The 16,448-nt window shown below is 44.8% G+C and overlaps 2 protein-coding genes across 3 annotated transcripts in view; one reads left to right on the top strand and one right to left on the bottom strand.

Annotated features, from left to right (window-relative positions):
• Positions 1-16,448, bottom strand: part of IFT81 (intraflagellar transport 81) — a 219,388-nt gene that overhangs the window by 60,562 nt on the left and 142,378 nt on the right. For both annotated transcript variants that reach the window (XM_073676298.1, XM_073676299.1), the window contains one exon: positions 14,170-14,298. In XM_073676298.1, coding sequence (XP_073532399.1) covers positions 14,170-14,298 — 129 coding nt within the window. The remainder of the gene's footprint in view (positions 1-14,169; positions 14,299-16,448) is intronic.
• On the top strand, positions 5,133-6,397 carry LOC141165121 (speriolin-like). The gene is made up of 4 exons (XM_073650764.1): positions 5,133-5,160; positions 5,306-5,350; positions 5,436-5,578; positions 6,017-6,397. Exons 1-4 carry the CDS (start codon positions 5,133-5,135, stop codon positions 6,371-6,373), a joined length of 573 nt encoding a protein of 190 aa, XP_073506865.1. The 3' UTR covers positions 6,374-6,397.

Here is a 16,448-nt window from a genome sequence, read left to right as displayed (position 1 = left end):
AAAGGAGGGAAGAGTTTGACATGCAGAAGTAGTGCTGTTGCAGAGTGTGACATGCAGAAGTAGTGCTGTTGCTTTAAAAGCATTCAGCAAGGATTAGAAGTACACAAGCACAGGAGACAGGAAGTGTAGTGCTTCAGAAGCATCTAGCAAATAGAGGGGTTAACACAGTCACAGGAGAAGGGGAGTGTTTTAGCAGAGCCCAAGGGGGATTGTGGAGAAGTTGTTTACTGTCTGGCTGGAGCTGAAAAGAAAGGTGGCATATGATCTGTATCTTACAGAAGGCAAGGGAACAAAATTCAGGTCAGGAGGGAAGCTAAACAAAGGTCAGTTAGACTCCCTGAGCTAATAATGTGGAGTATTATCGGCCAGGAAGATAGAGACTGGAAGGAAGCCTGTCATAGAGATCATCTCTCTCATCACCCCCCCCCCTCCATCTCCATGCAGGATAAAGAATGCTGTGTACTATCGAGTCCTTGTGAAGGAAAAGCCTGTGGTTGTGTATGCATTAAAACTGTGCTAATGGATAATATAGGGTGGGCAATTTATATGGATACACCTAAATTAAATGGGAATGGTTGGTGATATCAACTTCCTGTTTGTGGCACATTAGTATATGGGAGGGGAAAACTTTTCCAGATGGGTGGTGACCATGGCAACCATTTTGAAGTCGGCCATTTTGGATCCAACTTTATTTTTTTCAATGGAAAGAGGGTCATGTGACACATCAAACTTATTGAGAATTTCATAAGAAAAACAATGGTGTGCTTGGTTTTAACGTAACTTTATTCTTTCATGCGTTTTTTACAAGTTTATGACCACTTATAAAATGTGTTCAAAGTGCTGCCCATTGTGTTGGATTGTCAATGCAACCCTCTTCTCCCACTCTTAACACTGATAGCAACACTGCAGAAGAAATGCTAGCACAGGCTTCCAGTATCCGTTGTTTCAGATGCTGGATCCAAAATGGCCGACTTCAAAATGGCCGCCATGGTCACTCACCACCCATCTGGAAAAGTTTTCCCCCTCCCATATACTAATGTGCCACAAACAGGAAGTTGATATCACCAACCATTCCCATTTAATTTAGGTGTATCCATATAAATGGCCCACCCTGTAGACTGTGTACTGCTGTGCTGCAAAGGAGACTGTACTGTTATTACTGGAACCTGTTATTCAAAGAGACATTTGCATTGCACTGGCCATGCCTCATTAAATGTTACTGTTCTACTGTTTATGAAGATTCTTGTCAGATGTGTCTGGTCAGCAACTGAATCTATTGTGTGCCTGAGCGAAGCAGCAGTCTATGGTCGCCCTGAGTAACGGTTCCCCCAGGATTCCAACGAATTCATGTAACCGGTCTGGCCCCTATCTGAACTTAGGCAGCATGCGTGTAACATATACCCCCCACAATAAATCTCCCGAGCCCCGTTACACTAAATCTCCCCCACACAGTAAATCTCCCCCAGCCCCGTTACACTAAATTCCGCCCAGCCTCACACAGTAAATAACACCCCCACACACAGCGTATATACACCCCCAAAGTGAATAGCGCCCCACACCCTGAGTATATACAGTGGGTACAGAAAGTATTCAGACCCCTTTACATTTTTCACTCTTAATTTCATTGCAGCCATTTGGTAAATTCTAAAAAGTTATTTTTTTTTCTCCTTAATGTACACTCTGCACCCCATCTTGACTGAAAAAAACAGAAATGTATAATTTTTTGCAAATTTATTAAAAAAGAAAAACTGAAATATCACATGGTCATAAGTATTCAGACCCTTTGCTCAGACACTCATATTTAACTCACATGCTGTCCATTTCCTTGTGATCCTCCTTGAGATGGTTCTACTCCTTCATTGGAGTCAAGCTGTGTTTAATTAAACTGATAGAACTTGCTTTGTAAAGGCACACACCTGTCTATATAAGACCTCACAGGTCACAGTGCATGTCAGACCAAATGAGAATTATGAGCTCAAAGGAACTGCCCAAGGAGCTCAGAGACAGAATTGTGGCAAGGCACAGATCTGGCCAAGGTTAAAAAAGAATTTCTGCAGTACTCAAGTTTTCTAAGAGTACAGTGGCCTCCATAATCCTTAAATGGAATAAGTTTGGGACCACCATAAGTCTTCCTAGACCTGGCCATCCAGCCAAACTGAGCAATCATGGGAGAGAGGTAAAGAAGAACCCCAAGATCACTGTGGCTGAGCTGCAGAGATGCAGTAGAGAGATGGGAGAAAGTTCCACCAAGTCAACTATCACTGCAGCCCTCCACCAGTCGGGCCTTTATGGCAGAGTGGCCCGACGGAAGCCTCTCCTCAGTGCAAGACATATGAAAGCCCGCATAGAGTTTGCTCAAAAACACATGAAGGACTCCCAGACTATGAGAAATAAGATTCTCTGGTCTGATGAGACGAAGATAGAACTTTTTTGTGATAATTCTAAGCGCCCCTTGTTTTTTAGCTGCAGGGACAGGACGACTGGTTGCAATTGAAGGAAACATGAATGTGGCCAAGTACAGAGATATCCTGGATGAAAACCTCTTCCAGAGTGCTCTGAACCTCAGATTTGGCTGAAGGTTCACCTTCCAACAAGACAATGACCCTAAGCACACAGCTAAAATGACAATCTGTGACCATTCTTGACTGGCCCAGCCAGAGCCCTGACCAAAACCCAATTGAGCATCTCTGGATAGACCTGAAAATGGCTGTCCACCAACGTTCACCATCCAACCTGATGGAACTGAAGAGGATCTGCAGGGAAGAATGGCAGACGATCCCCAAATCCAGGTATGAAAAACTGTTTGCATCATTCCCAAGAAGACTCATGGCTGTACTAGCTCAAAAGGATGCTTCTACTCAATACTGAGCAAAGGGTCTGAATACTTATGACCATGTGATATTTCAGTTTTTCTTTTTAATAAATTTGCAAAAATATCTACATTTCTGTTTTTTTCTCAGTCGAGATTGGGGTGCAGAGTGTACGTTAATGAGAAGAAAAAAATGAACTTTTTAGAATTTACTAAATGGCTGCAATGAAACAAAGAGTGAAAAATTTAAAGGGGGTCTGAATATTTTCCGTACCCACTGTACCTCCCAAACAGTATATACCCCTCAAAGTAAATCCCCCCCCACACAGAGTATATACACCCCCAAAGTAAATACCCCCAGAGTATATACCCCCCACCTACACACACTATATACACCCCCACAGTAAATATCCCCCACACAGAGTATATACACTGCCACAGTAAATCCTCCCTACACCCACCCACAGTATATACCCCCCACACACAAAGTATATATACCCCCACAGTAAATACACACACAGTATATACCCCTCACACACAGAGTATATATAAATATACACCGCCACAGTAAATCCACACACACACAAAGTATATATATCCCCACAGTAAATATACACACACAGTATATACGCCTACAACACATATACACACACACCGTATATTCCCCCACAGTAAATATATACACACACAGTATATACCCCCACAGTAAATATATACACATACACACACACATAGTAAATCTCTCCCCCCACCCCCTCCATGTAATCTTCGGTGTCTTCAGCACCAGTGTGAAGCACTTACCACCACCGATGCTCTTCACGCTGGGTGCCGGTGAGTGACGTCAGTAGCGTGATAACATGACCTGATCACGCTGCTGGCGTCGCTCTGACCCGCAGGGGTCAGAGCTTCAATTGTACTTGGTCTGAGAGATGCAATTGCAATCACTGAGCGCCGGCGCACTGCAGCTTCTCTGAGCTGGGTGTCAGCTTGACACCCTGGTCAGAGAACGGCCGAATCCCGGTTCGGGGGGCGGCAGAACCCAGCCGCTGGGGGAGACACCTCGGACCGCCACATTAGGTGGCCCGACTGCACCCCCCTGCCGGCTTGCTGCTCTCGTGAGTATTTTGTTGATTTTTATTTTTTAATCTGACATACGGTTCCAGAGATATCGGCCTTTTTATTTGGTGTGTTCATTATGCTAATTTTTATAGTCTTAATCAAGGGGGCATTGCTCATAGGAATCCCTGGAATTACGGTTAGAAACACCCTTTTGGTGAAAATCAAAAAATAAAGCATACCAGTGCACACTAAATAAAAAGTCCCATTTCTTTAAAACCATATGGCGGATGTAAAAAAAAAGGAAAAAAAAACATTAGAAGTTACAAAACAAAAATATATAATTGCATTGGATTCTAAACTTTCTACAATTAATACTGTTAAGATGTTATTCCTGTGGTCACACATAATACAAGTCATAGACTTAGTGTTCCAATGTTGTGAATTCCTATTGGCTGCAATGAACGATGAGCTCATAACTAGGTTCCAATGGCATGGCTGATGACATCACAGAACTTATAATATTAGCATCCCGAGTGTTCCATCACATACATTAGCCTGGTGAAGAAAATCTGTGAAGACGTCTTCAGGAGCTTCTGCATATTACAACATGGACAATACTAGTATAAATTCTTGTGATGAAGAAGCCTTCAACACCGAGAGCAGGCGTCTATTATCAGAGAATGCTCAACTGCGACAACTGATGGGGTTAATGCAGGAAAACGTGGAGCTGCGCTGTACTTTAAAAGAACATGAGAGAAAATCTCAAATCCTGACACCGCCAGGAAAACATAAGAAATACCACAAGGGTAAGACTGGGATAACACAAAGCGGATTTCCCCCAAATTAAAAATTGCAATGGGCGGATGTTTGAAGTTTCCTAAAGTGATTGGTGGAATCTAGGTCAATAATGTCTAGAATGGTTTAGATTAGTGGACACTTTTACCTTTTATTCATTCTCATCAGTAAATGTGAATTTCTAAGGTTATCTTGTATTAGTCATAGGAAGCCATTTTTTGTATTCTAGGCATGAAAGACAAGAAAAAAACATACGTGTTGCCACATCGATGTGAGTAATATATAAATTGTTTTCTTGATACCTGATATTTTGTATATTACTCTATAGTTAAGATACAATTTTTGAAAATTTCATCTGGCCAGGATCATTATTACAATGACCCTACATTGTTTAGGTAGAACCTGACTTTTTTAGGTAGATCTTATAATTCAGGGTTTATCATGAAGTAACTGTAACAATGTAACATACATGATTTGGGGGTCTAATTTTGTGGCAGGTGAACCTGTCGGGCACCCTCAGGCTTCAAGCCCTGAGTATGACTTTTACCTGTTTATCTTATCCCGGGTGTATGGTTACAATCATGGGGATTTTATCATTTATGTTTATTACAGACAACTAATTTTATTATTTATATCTTCTAGACCCCAAAGAAGAAGAACGAGTGGTCAATTCACTCCCACTTCCAGGTAACAAATCCTATACCATTAGTCTCAATATAAACCAATGTAGGGATTTGATATAAGCCTAATTATTACTACTGAACTTTTACAGACCCTGAAAAAGTTAAGACATGTCAGCGTATTGTTGGCGAGATCGCCTTTCAGCTGGATCGCCGTATACTCTGTGCCATCTTCCTAGAACAGCAACGACTGTACGGATACAGAGTAGCTGATATAAAAGAGAAGATTTTGCAGGTGAGAAACCTAAAATTATTATTAAAATAGATATTTAAAGTCCAAGTTCACAAGGGAGCACATTTTACAAGTTATAGAATTATTCTACAAAAAGATCATTTTGCAATGAAATCCCATGATTTGATTGTATTGGTCCAGAGTCAGAGCCAGTCCAATAATTTAGAGATGTATTAATTTTGCAACTCACAGAGCTGAAATCTCCCATCATTCCTTTCTTATTCAGTTTCTGTACAGATCTTGCGATGGATTGCATTTTTGGAAGTGTAGTCTTTCCATCAAGCACTTTACAATAAATTGATGAAGAAAAACAAGCTATCCCTTTGCATTATAAACATTTATCTAGACAAAAATGTCTGTCAGCATGCTCGCCAACAGTTTCCAAAGACTAGCCATATTGTGATTACCCCAGTAAATTAAATGTCCATTTTATGATTACAGGTGACCACGAATCCATTAACCGGAAAAGTAGAGGAGAACTTAAGATCCGAGCTGTTCCAGCGCTACCACCACACCATGGATCAGCTGAAGACGATGGGCTATAATCCTGCAGTGCACCCTCACTTTGCAGAGCACTTAATCAACACCTATGGGATCACGAAAGATAGAAATGCAATACCTGAAGATTTATCCTGCTGTAAAGACCCACAATACCTAAACAAGATGATAGCAGAATGCATGCCATGTGACGAAGTGAAGGACATCACAATAATCCTCCAGTGTCTGGTATATTTCACGAGACAGGATGGAAAATCTCTTTTCAGATGGAGTTGCCATTCATCACCAAATCACATATAATAAATGCTCCCATCTGAGAATAAAAAAGTGTCTGATGTAATTTAATAAAATGATCACAAATGGATCCTGTTTATTAAAGACAATTATAGAAAATTACCCTCAAAGTTTGTGCCCCACTAGCACATGGAAATCTTACTTAGATTGCTGCCATATTGTGCTTAAAGGGAACCTGTCAGCTGATAGTTGCTGCCCAAACCCCAGCATGCATCAGCCAGTGGCTGTATTATCCCAGCCAGTCTCTGCCCACATGCGCATATAGAAGAGATTACCGGAGGCGCTCCCGTGGATAATGATAGAGAGTCCACTGTAAGTTTAGTGGAAACGTGCCAATAGGCTCGCAGGTGACTGCTCAAAAGCGCATAGGTTCAAGATATAAAAATTTATTTGGAATTAAAAACCTCTCAAGAGATGAGTGGTTGACATATAACAGCATATAATGGTACAAAGCGTTTCTGCTCTCAAGGAGCCTTTTTCTCATTTGTATAAAGAAAGACTAGAAGCAATGGGATGAAACTCAATGGGAAAAGATACAGATTAGATATTAGAAAAAACTTTTTGACAGTGAGGTGATTAATGAGTGGAGCAGGCGGCCACGAGAGGTGGTGAGTTCTCTCTCAATGGAAGTCTTCAAACAGAGGCTGGACAGACATCTGTCTGAGATGGTTTAGTGAATCCTGCATTGAGCAGGGGTCTGGACACGAGGACCCTGGTGGTCCCTTCCAACTTTAACATTCTATGATTATATGACAAACATACCTAGCAGGATAATACAGCCAGTGGTTGATACCTTCTGCTCACAGTTTGGGCAGCATTTATCAGCTACCATGTTCCCTTTAAACTTGTATTTGAAATGTAAAAATTTTTTATTCCTACTACCGTCCATTGGTTAGGTCTCATAATCAAGCCTCGCTCCATTTACTTGAATGTGGGTAAGGTGCAATACCAGACAATGCCCATAGATAAGAATATAAATTTTGCTGAAGTTTCAAGGGTGAGACGTATATAAAAAGAGATATTTCTTACTGTATGGGTAGCAGAATTTGCACATGCACAGTTAGACCTGATGCACAAAATAGTGCTAGGGCAGTATGAGGTATGGTTGTAGACATGGGTGCAGCTACAAGTGGCACAGATAAGAGTGGCACTGTATCCTTGACCCCACCAGATACAGTGGAGGACAATGACTCCGAAGCTCAGCTGGAGGATTGGTGTCAACAGCTCCATGTTGGGACTGACGCCACTCCTGTCCATCAAAAACACGGTGTCTATAGAGTAGTTCAGTAGTATGAACAAGTGTTTAGTAAACACCCACTTGATTTTGGAAGGGTCAAAGGGGTACAACAACACATACCCACCGGTAACCATCCACCCATTAAGGAGCGTTACAGACCAGTACCACCAGCACATTACCAAAAAGCCAAGGAAATGTTGCATGACATGAAAAAGGCAGGGGTAAGTAAGGGGTAGCTGTAGCCCCTGGGCAGCTCCCCTGGTCCTGGTCAGAAAGAAGGACGGTAGCATGAGGATGTGTGTAGATTATAGACAAATTAATCGAATAACACATAAAGATGCATACCCTTTGCCCCGTATAGAGGAATCCCTGGCTGCATTAAAATCTGCCAATTACTTCTCTACATTGGATCTCACTAGCGGGTACTGGCAAGTCTCTGTTGATGAGGAAGACCGGGAAAAGACAGTCTTCACCACCCCGATGGGACTGTGCGAATTCAACAGCATGCCATTTAGACTCTGCAAAGCACCCGGAACGTTCCAGAGGTTGATGGAGTGTTACTTGGGACATCGGAACTTTGAGACAGTGCTGCTGTACCTGGATGACGTTATCGTGTACTCGAGGACGTATGAAGACCATCTGAAGCACCTGGCGGAGGTATTTGAAGCATTGTCCCGGTATGGGATGAAACTAAAACCTTCTAAATGCCACTTGCTCAAGCAGAAGGTTCAGTACCTGGGACACATAGTCAGCTCAGAGGGAGTAGCGCCAGACCCGAAGAAGGTCACTGCCATCCAGAAGTGGCCTGAACCGAAAAACATCAAGGAAGTACGGCAATTCCTGGGACTGGTCGGGTACTACAGGAGGTTCATAAAGGACTATACCAAAAAAGGTAGCACCTCTACAAGACCTCCTGGTAGGACAGTCCAAAAGATGAAAGAGTCCCCCATTCGAGTGTGGCATTGAGCAGACTGAGTCCTTTGCATCAATGAAGGAAGTCCTAACCGGTGAAGAAATCCTGGCTTACCCTGACTACAGCCAGCCTATTCTGCTGTACACCGACGCCAGCAACAAGGGACTGGGAGCTGTGTTGTCCTAGAAGCAAAATGGCAGAGAAAAGGTAATTGCCTATACCAGTAGGAAGCTTCGCCCTACTGAGAGGAACCCAGAGAATTACAGTTGCTTCAAGCTGGAGTTCCTGGCCTTGGTCTGAGCTATCACTGAAAGGTTCAAGCATTAACTAGCCTCAACGAAATTCACAGCCTTTACTGACAATAATCCCTTGACACACCTGGAGACAGCCAGGTTGGGAGCCATGGAACAGCGTTGGGTGGCCAGACTGTCGAATTATCAGTTCACCATCAAGTATCGGGCAGGTCACAAGAACACCAATGCCGATGCCCTGTCAAGGATGCCCCACCAGTCAGACACCGAGGTTGAAGTGGATGATTTAGAGGAAGTTGAATTACCTGCTTTCCACCGAAGAAGAGAGGTCCACGAGCAACACGCCACCGGAGGACGTCATGGAAGGACGCCAAACCCTCTACCTCATCACAGCTGGAAGGAGACCCAGGACAGTGACCCGGTTGTCAGCCTCATCAAAAGACTGATAACCCAGGTTCTCACCTGGAGAAGGATGCTGCTCCACAAGCCATAAACCTGTGGAATGAGAGAAGCCGGCTGTTCATCTACAGAGAGAAGCTGTGCAGAAGGTATGTCAACCCCAAGACTCATGAAATGGTGTGGCAGATTGTTTTACCCAGGACTAATATCCAGATGGTGTTGGAGGCCTACCACGACCAAGCAGGTCACTTTGGCTGGAAGAAGCTGGAAACCCTGCTGAAGGATCGGTTCTATTGGGTTGGAATGCGGAGCTCCATAGAAAGGTGGTGCCGGAATTGTGGGCCCTGTAGCCTCAGAAGGAAAGACTACGGCAGCCAGAAAGCACCCTTGCAGTCCATCAAAAAAACCCAGCCCCTGGAGATTGTCGCTCTGGATCACGTCAAGCTGTCACCCAGCAGGTCAGGCTATTCCTATGCACTGACCATGGTGGATCACTATTCCTGGTTCCTGGTGGTAGCCCCTGTCAAGGATCTGACAGCAGAAACTGCAGCAAGAACATTCCAAGCAAACTTCTGCAGGCCCCATGGATACCCGGACAAAGTGCTGACGGATCAAGGCCCTGCCTTTGAAGCCGAGCTGTTTAAAGAATTCTGTCATCTGTATGGGTGCAAGAGGATCCGGACTACGCCGTATCACCCTCAGACCCATGGTTTGTGTGAGAAAATGAACAACATCATCATAGACCTGCTGAAAACCTTACCCTTGGAAGAAAGGAACCAGTGGCCAGACAAACTACCTGACCTGGTAGATCTGTACAATCACATACCTGTGAGTTCTACTAATTGTACCCCAGTGGGAAAGAGAGCCCTACACTGTGCTAAACTCCAGATTTGACAACAGTAAAACCTGTCTGATTAGTAAGGATGGAGGTAAGACAAACGCAACAGTCTCAAGAGACCATTTGAAAGTGTGCCCAGGTCAACTGAAGACAACGGAGGAAGAAGTACCTCCTATAGCACCGGAAGAACCCAAGGAAGATGTGCTTCACACAGTTCTAGGAGATTTCCCTGCGGACTGAGCCCAACTTGATGGAGCAGTTATTATACCAGTAATACACTTCTATCAACCACAAGAAGAACCTGTGAGCGCCCTAGAGGAACCTGCTCAAGAACAGGAAGAGTCCCCAGTCAGAGGAGGATCACCCGTTGAAACAGAGCCTGCAGGCCCAGTGGACAGTGCACTTGCCAGTCCCATAGCGAGATTAAGGCTATGTGCCCACGATGCAGAAATGCTCAGGATTTTTACCTGAGCGTTTCTGCATCTCCCTGGCAGAGAAAAACGCATGCGGATTGTACATGCGTTTTCCTGCCAGGGACATGCGGATGTGAAGCGTTCTTCACATGCATTTCCGCATGCGGGTTGACAAGCGCTTTCCAAGCGATTTTAGCATCACTTGGAAAGTGCTTATCAACTTGGTCACACTATATAAATCCATGCAACCGGCATGGATTTATATACTGTGACGAAAAGAATGTTTAAAAATAAAAAATAAATCTATACTTACCTTCTGATGGCCCCCGGAGTCTTGCTTCTCTATTCTCCCTTGTCGGGAGATCGCGGTACACTGAAGGACCTGCCGACGTCAGTGTTGCGTGACCCGTCACATGACTATGACGTCAGCGCAGGTCCTTCAGTCCATCGCGATCTGCCGGCATGAGAGGAAGAGCGCACCGGGGGCCGCCAGAAGGTAAATATAACATTTATTTTTTATTTTATTCTTTTTTTTCACAGTTTCTATGGTACCCGGGTCCGGAGGAGAGTCTCCTGTCCTCTAGACCTGGGTACCATCCGCACATTGGAACGCGTGGATTCCGCATCTACATATGCAGTGATGCGTAATCCATGCGTTCCAATGCAAGTCAATGGCGGCGAAAACGCAGCACTTCCGCAAAATAATTGGTAGTGCTGCAGATTTTTCCTCAATGATAATCCGCAGCGGAAATTTCCGCAGCATGTGCAAAGCACATGCGGATTATCATTGGGGAACATGGCAGACCTTCTACCAAGCGTTTCTGCAGCGTTTTTGCCGCTGCGGAAACGCTTAAACACATCATGGGCACAAAGTCTTAATATTGAGCAGAATTAAGTATGCTGACATCCCCTATATACAAATTGAGCCCCACATAACTCCCTAGATACAGTAGGAGTCCGCACATAGCTCTCTAGATACAGTATGAGCCCTCACATAGCTCCCTAGATACAGTATGAGCCCCCACATAACTCCCTAGATACAGTATGATCCCGCACATAGCTCCCTAGATACAGTATGAGCCCCCACATAGCTCCATAGATACAGTATGAGATCCCGCATAGCCCCTATATACAATATGAGCCCGCACATAGCCTCCTATATATAGTATGAGCCCCCACATAGCTCCCTATATACAGTATGAGAACGTACATATCTCCCTATATACAGTATGAGCCCCACATAGCTCCCTATATACAATATGAGCCCGTACATAGCTCCCTAGATACAGTATGAGCCCGCACATAGCTCCCTAGATACAGTATGAGCCCCCACATACACATAGCTCCCTAGATACAGTAAGAGATCCCGCATAGCCCCTATATACAATATGAGCCCCCACACAGCTCCCTATATACAGTATGAGCTCGTACATAGCTCCCTATATACAGTATGAGCTCGTACATAGCTCCCTATATACAGTATGAGCCACACATAGCTCCCTATATACAGTATGAGCACCCACATAGCTCCATACATACAATATGAGCCCGTACATAGCTCCCTTCTCTGATCGATTGTCAGTTCCACAGCCAGCTCAGAGAATGGTCGAATGCAAAATGCAGCTACCTGGGAGACACCTCTGACCACCGCATGAGGTGGCCCGAAGGCACCCCCCTGACGGCTGTACCCAGGTCACATGCCCCCCTGATTCCCCTAGGTATGGCCCTGTATAGTTTATATGACAATACATGACTGGTATCTATAGTATAATCAGGGATGTGTCCTTCTGCCAGAAGCCTCTATAGATTGTGCAAGCGCAATACCTGCGCAGTCTGGCCACAGACAGAAAGACACATCCACATCCCAGACAGGGATCAGGAGTGTGGCGCTGGAGATCGCGGTATGCATAAGCACTGAGCGCATACCGCGATCTCCGGCACCATAAACACATACGTGTTCGGTCCTGTCATCTCTGGAGAGGCCAGGGGAGGAGTGTGGCGCAAGCGCCGATTTCCGGCGCTATTTTAGTGAAGACAAATATGAACAGTGTCTTCGACAAAATGGACAGCGTGGTATGCGCATGCGCATACTTTGGCGCCATTCTGTTGAATACACTCTGCACATTTGTATTCATTCAAATGAAACCAGATATCGCGCTATGCGGACATGTGGAGCATGGACCAGAGAGGGGGGAGCATATACCAGGATGGGGGGAAGCATGGACCAGGATGGTGGAGCATATACCAGGATGGGGGAGCATATACCAGGATAGGGAGAAGCATGGACCAGGATGGGGGGGGAAGCATGGACCAGGATGAAGAAGCATACACCAGGATGGGGAAGCATACACCAGGATGGGAGACCAGAATGGGGAAGCATACACAAGGATGGGGGAGCATATACCAGGATAGGGAAGCATACACCAGGATGGGGGAACATATACCAGGATGGGGGACCAGGATGGGAGAGCATACACCAGGATGGCAGACCAGGATGGGGGAGCATATACCAAGATGGGGGACCAGGATGGGGAAGCATATACCAGGATGCGCGACCAGGATGGGGGAGCATATACCAGGATGGGGGGAGCATATACCAGGATGGGGGACCAGGATGGGGAAGCATATACCAGGATGGGGGAGCATATACCAGGATGGGGGGAGCATATACCAGGATGGGGGACCAGGATGGGGAAGCATATACCAGGATGGGGGAGCATATACCAGGATACGGGGCCAGGATGGGAGAGCATATACCAATAAAAAAGCTTGCCACCCGGGTGCAGAACAGGTTCAATAGCTAGTATGATATACTGTGATACAGACATTAGATGTTATATGCTATACACATTGTTATATCCCATCTGATGTCTGTACCACAGTATACCTTACAGTAATCGATATACTGGATGACATTTTTTGTACATGGGTATACACTGTACTGATCACACTTGGACCTGCCTACAGGACCTCACATATTATATATGAAGCAGTATAGTATGTGACATCCTGTAGGTTCAGGGTTGATCAGTCAGTGCAGGATCCGCTCTGCTTATGTCTGTGGTCGCTCTGTAGGGGCTCAGGGTGATTTATTGCAGGACTCTGAATTTTCCTGCAGATCTGGTGACTCTGGAGCTGATGTTCCAGAGTGACCTGATCTGCAGCAAAGGTCAGACTCCGGCCATAAGTCTCACACAGGGCCCCAGCAGAGCGGCCGCCGACCTGACACTAAGGGATCCGTGTGAACTCATCAGGAGGGGAGCAGCGTCCTGCAGCCCCCTCCTCACTCCAGACATCCTGCCCAGGGCCCGACCTCAACCTCGTATTTACCGCCATCCACTGAAGCACGAGCTCCTCTCCGGCAGGATGAAGTGAAGAAGCTCCAGGCGCTGCTGTGTGACGTCAGTCCTGGAGACACAGCCACAGCGTGCAGGGGGCGTGTCTGTCTCCCTGATGCGGCCGGCGTCTAATGGTAATGTGCGGTCCCCCTGCCCCTACCTCTCCAGAAAACATTATAAAGAGGGCGATCTGGCTGTGGGCCCTGCTGGAGCCTCGGGCCCCGGGCGGTAGCCCAGATCGTCCTCATTATAATATGCCTATGTGTAAACTACCTCATTACAATAAGTAATTTATTAACCTATTTTCACACTACACTCAAAATGATTGCTTAGCAGACTCTTTTTCTAATCTCATACAGCTCTGGTAATGCTGCAATAATTTATGTTGCTTAGAAAATTGCAGATTTACTTACCATGTTGGACATATCATCTAGGGTTCGTCCCTTCATTTCATCGACTTCGCTCTTCAAGGCCGACACTCTCTCCAATTCTTCCTGGGTGTCAGTGTACCCCGATATTCCCCTTTTCTCTTCTATCGTTTGCTTTAAGAGAAACAAAGGCTAAAGATTAAATGTAATTTACAAGCAATTATATTATAGCAAATAGCCAAATGTGCTAGCAGTAATGTTGAGCGATACCTTCCGATATCAGGAAATATCGGATCGGATTGGATTGGGCCGATACTCAAAAAGTATCGGATATCGCCGATTCCAATACCGGAAACCAATGCAAGTCAATGGGACACAAATATCGGAATGAAAATAAACCCTTTCTTTTCTTGTAGGTTAATTCTACATGAAGGAAAACAACTAACAATAATGTAGAATGTATTAGGGGAGGTGGTAGCCCAAATCGATGGGAACTGTGCTCACAGTGAAACATGAAAAGCCGGCAATTCAGCAGCGGCATACACCGGTACCTGACAATTTAGAACAGAAAGAATAGAGCTTCACACATAGATTAGATAGATAGAAACATGTCAGTCACATATATAATAAGTACAGTGACAGTGTTGCTTACTGTACTTGTCATTTAGTGTAAAGGATTTATTTAAAAAAATAATAGTGTTTTCATGCACTGTCTCTTTAAAAAAGCCGGCCGGCAATTCAGCAGCGGTACCCAACAATTTAGAACAGAAAGATAGAGCATCACACATAGATTAGATAGATAGAAACATGTCAGTCACATATATAAGAAGTACAGTGACAGTGTTGGTTACTGTACTTGTCATTTAGTGTTAAAATAAAGGATTTCTTAAAAAAAAAATTGGCGTGGGGTTCCCCATAATTTTAGTCTCTAGCGGAGGTTAAGCAGACGGCTGGGGCAGATGTTTGAAGCCTGGGAAGAGGGTAATACCCACGGAGCTTCCCAGGCTACTAATATCAGCCCCCACCTACAAAAGACAAAAAATACATCTCATACCCTACCATCATTATATATAAATGTAAAGCAAAGTTGCATATGAAATATAGGGTACTTAGTGAACTATTTTTGATCAAAAAAAGTATACAAGCCGTCCCACCAGCGACAAGGTGACCCTAAATTGGGACGGTCCTACACTGTCTATATTAAAAACCTTACTGTATATCAAAGTTGAAGTAATGCATATAAAAGGGTAGACAAATATGGATGCCGTCACAGCCTGACACTGAGGAGCGCAAGCATGGCTGCGCTTCTCAGTGTCTGCAGGATGACAGGCTGGATGGCAGCTTTCTGCTGCGGTCCAGCCTGTCATCTCGATGTAGCAGAGCTGGAGCTGTCCTGGGAACCATGGAAAGGTAAGGATGAGGTTGCTTTATTATTTTTCTTTTATTGCAGGAGATCCTTGACTTCTGCTGGAATGGGCGTGATGGTAAGTATGGTTTAATTTAGAACAATAAAGAATTGTGTGTTTATTTCAATTAAAGGACTTTATTCTGGGTGTTGTGTTTTTTTTAAATACTTTACTAGAAATTCATGGCGGTCATGTCTAATATAGGCATGACCCCATGAATTTCGGGCTTAGGGCCAGCTGATAATGCCAAGCTGGCCCTAACCCCTTTATTACCCAGTGAGCCACCGCACCAGGGCCCTGGATGAGTTGGGTACAGCGCCAGAAGATGGCGCTTCTATGAACGCGCCATTTTCCGGGGTGGCTGCGGACTGCAATTTGCAGCGGGGGGGGGGGGGGGGGGCCAGAAAGCTTGGGCCTCCCTGCGCTGCGGATTCCAGCCCCCAGCTGCTAGTTGTACCTGGCTGGACACAAAAATAGGGAGAAGCCCCACGTATTTTTTTTTTTCATTATTTCATGAAATTCATGAAATAATTAAGAAAAAAAGGGCTTCCCTATATTGTTGTGTCCGGCCAGGTACAAATAGGCAGCTGGTGGTTGGGGGCAGCCCGTTCCTGCCTGCTGTACCTGGCTGGACACAAATATAGGGCGAAGCCCCACGTAAATTTTTTTTTAAATTATTTATGGCTATTTATGGTGAGCTGTGGGAAACAGATGAATAACATCATCTCCAAGTGATAACTCATCATGTGTGAATGACTACATGTAAGAACCCATTTCCTATGAAAGTAACGGGAAAAGGGGAAATGACTGAGGAAAAATGGAGCCAAAGTGGATGACTTGGTTCAAATCCCATCAAGGACAACATCTGCAAGGAGTTAGTATGTTCTTCCCATGTTTCAGTGGGTTCCTCCTCCAGGT

Source organism: Phyllobates terribilis, unplaced genomic scaffold (assembly GCF_046119375.1).
Source record: "Phyllobates terribilis strain yellow unplaced genomic scaffold, ASM4611937v1 Scaffold_1__5_contigs__length_1240528914, whole genome shotgun sequence".
Lineage (NCBI taxonomy): Eukaryota > Metazoa > Chordata > Amphibia > Anura > Dendrobatidae > Phyllobates > Phyllobates terribilis.
This window is presented reverse-complemented; position numbering and strand designations above follow the sequence as displayed.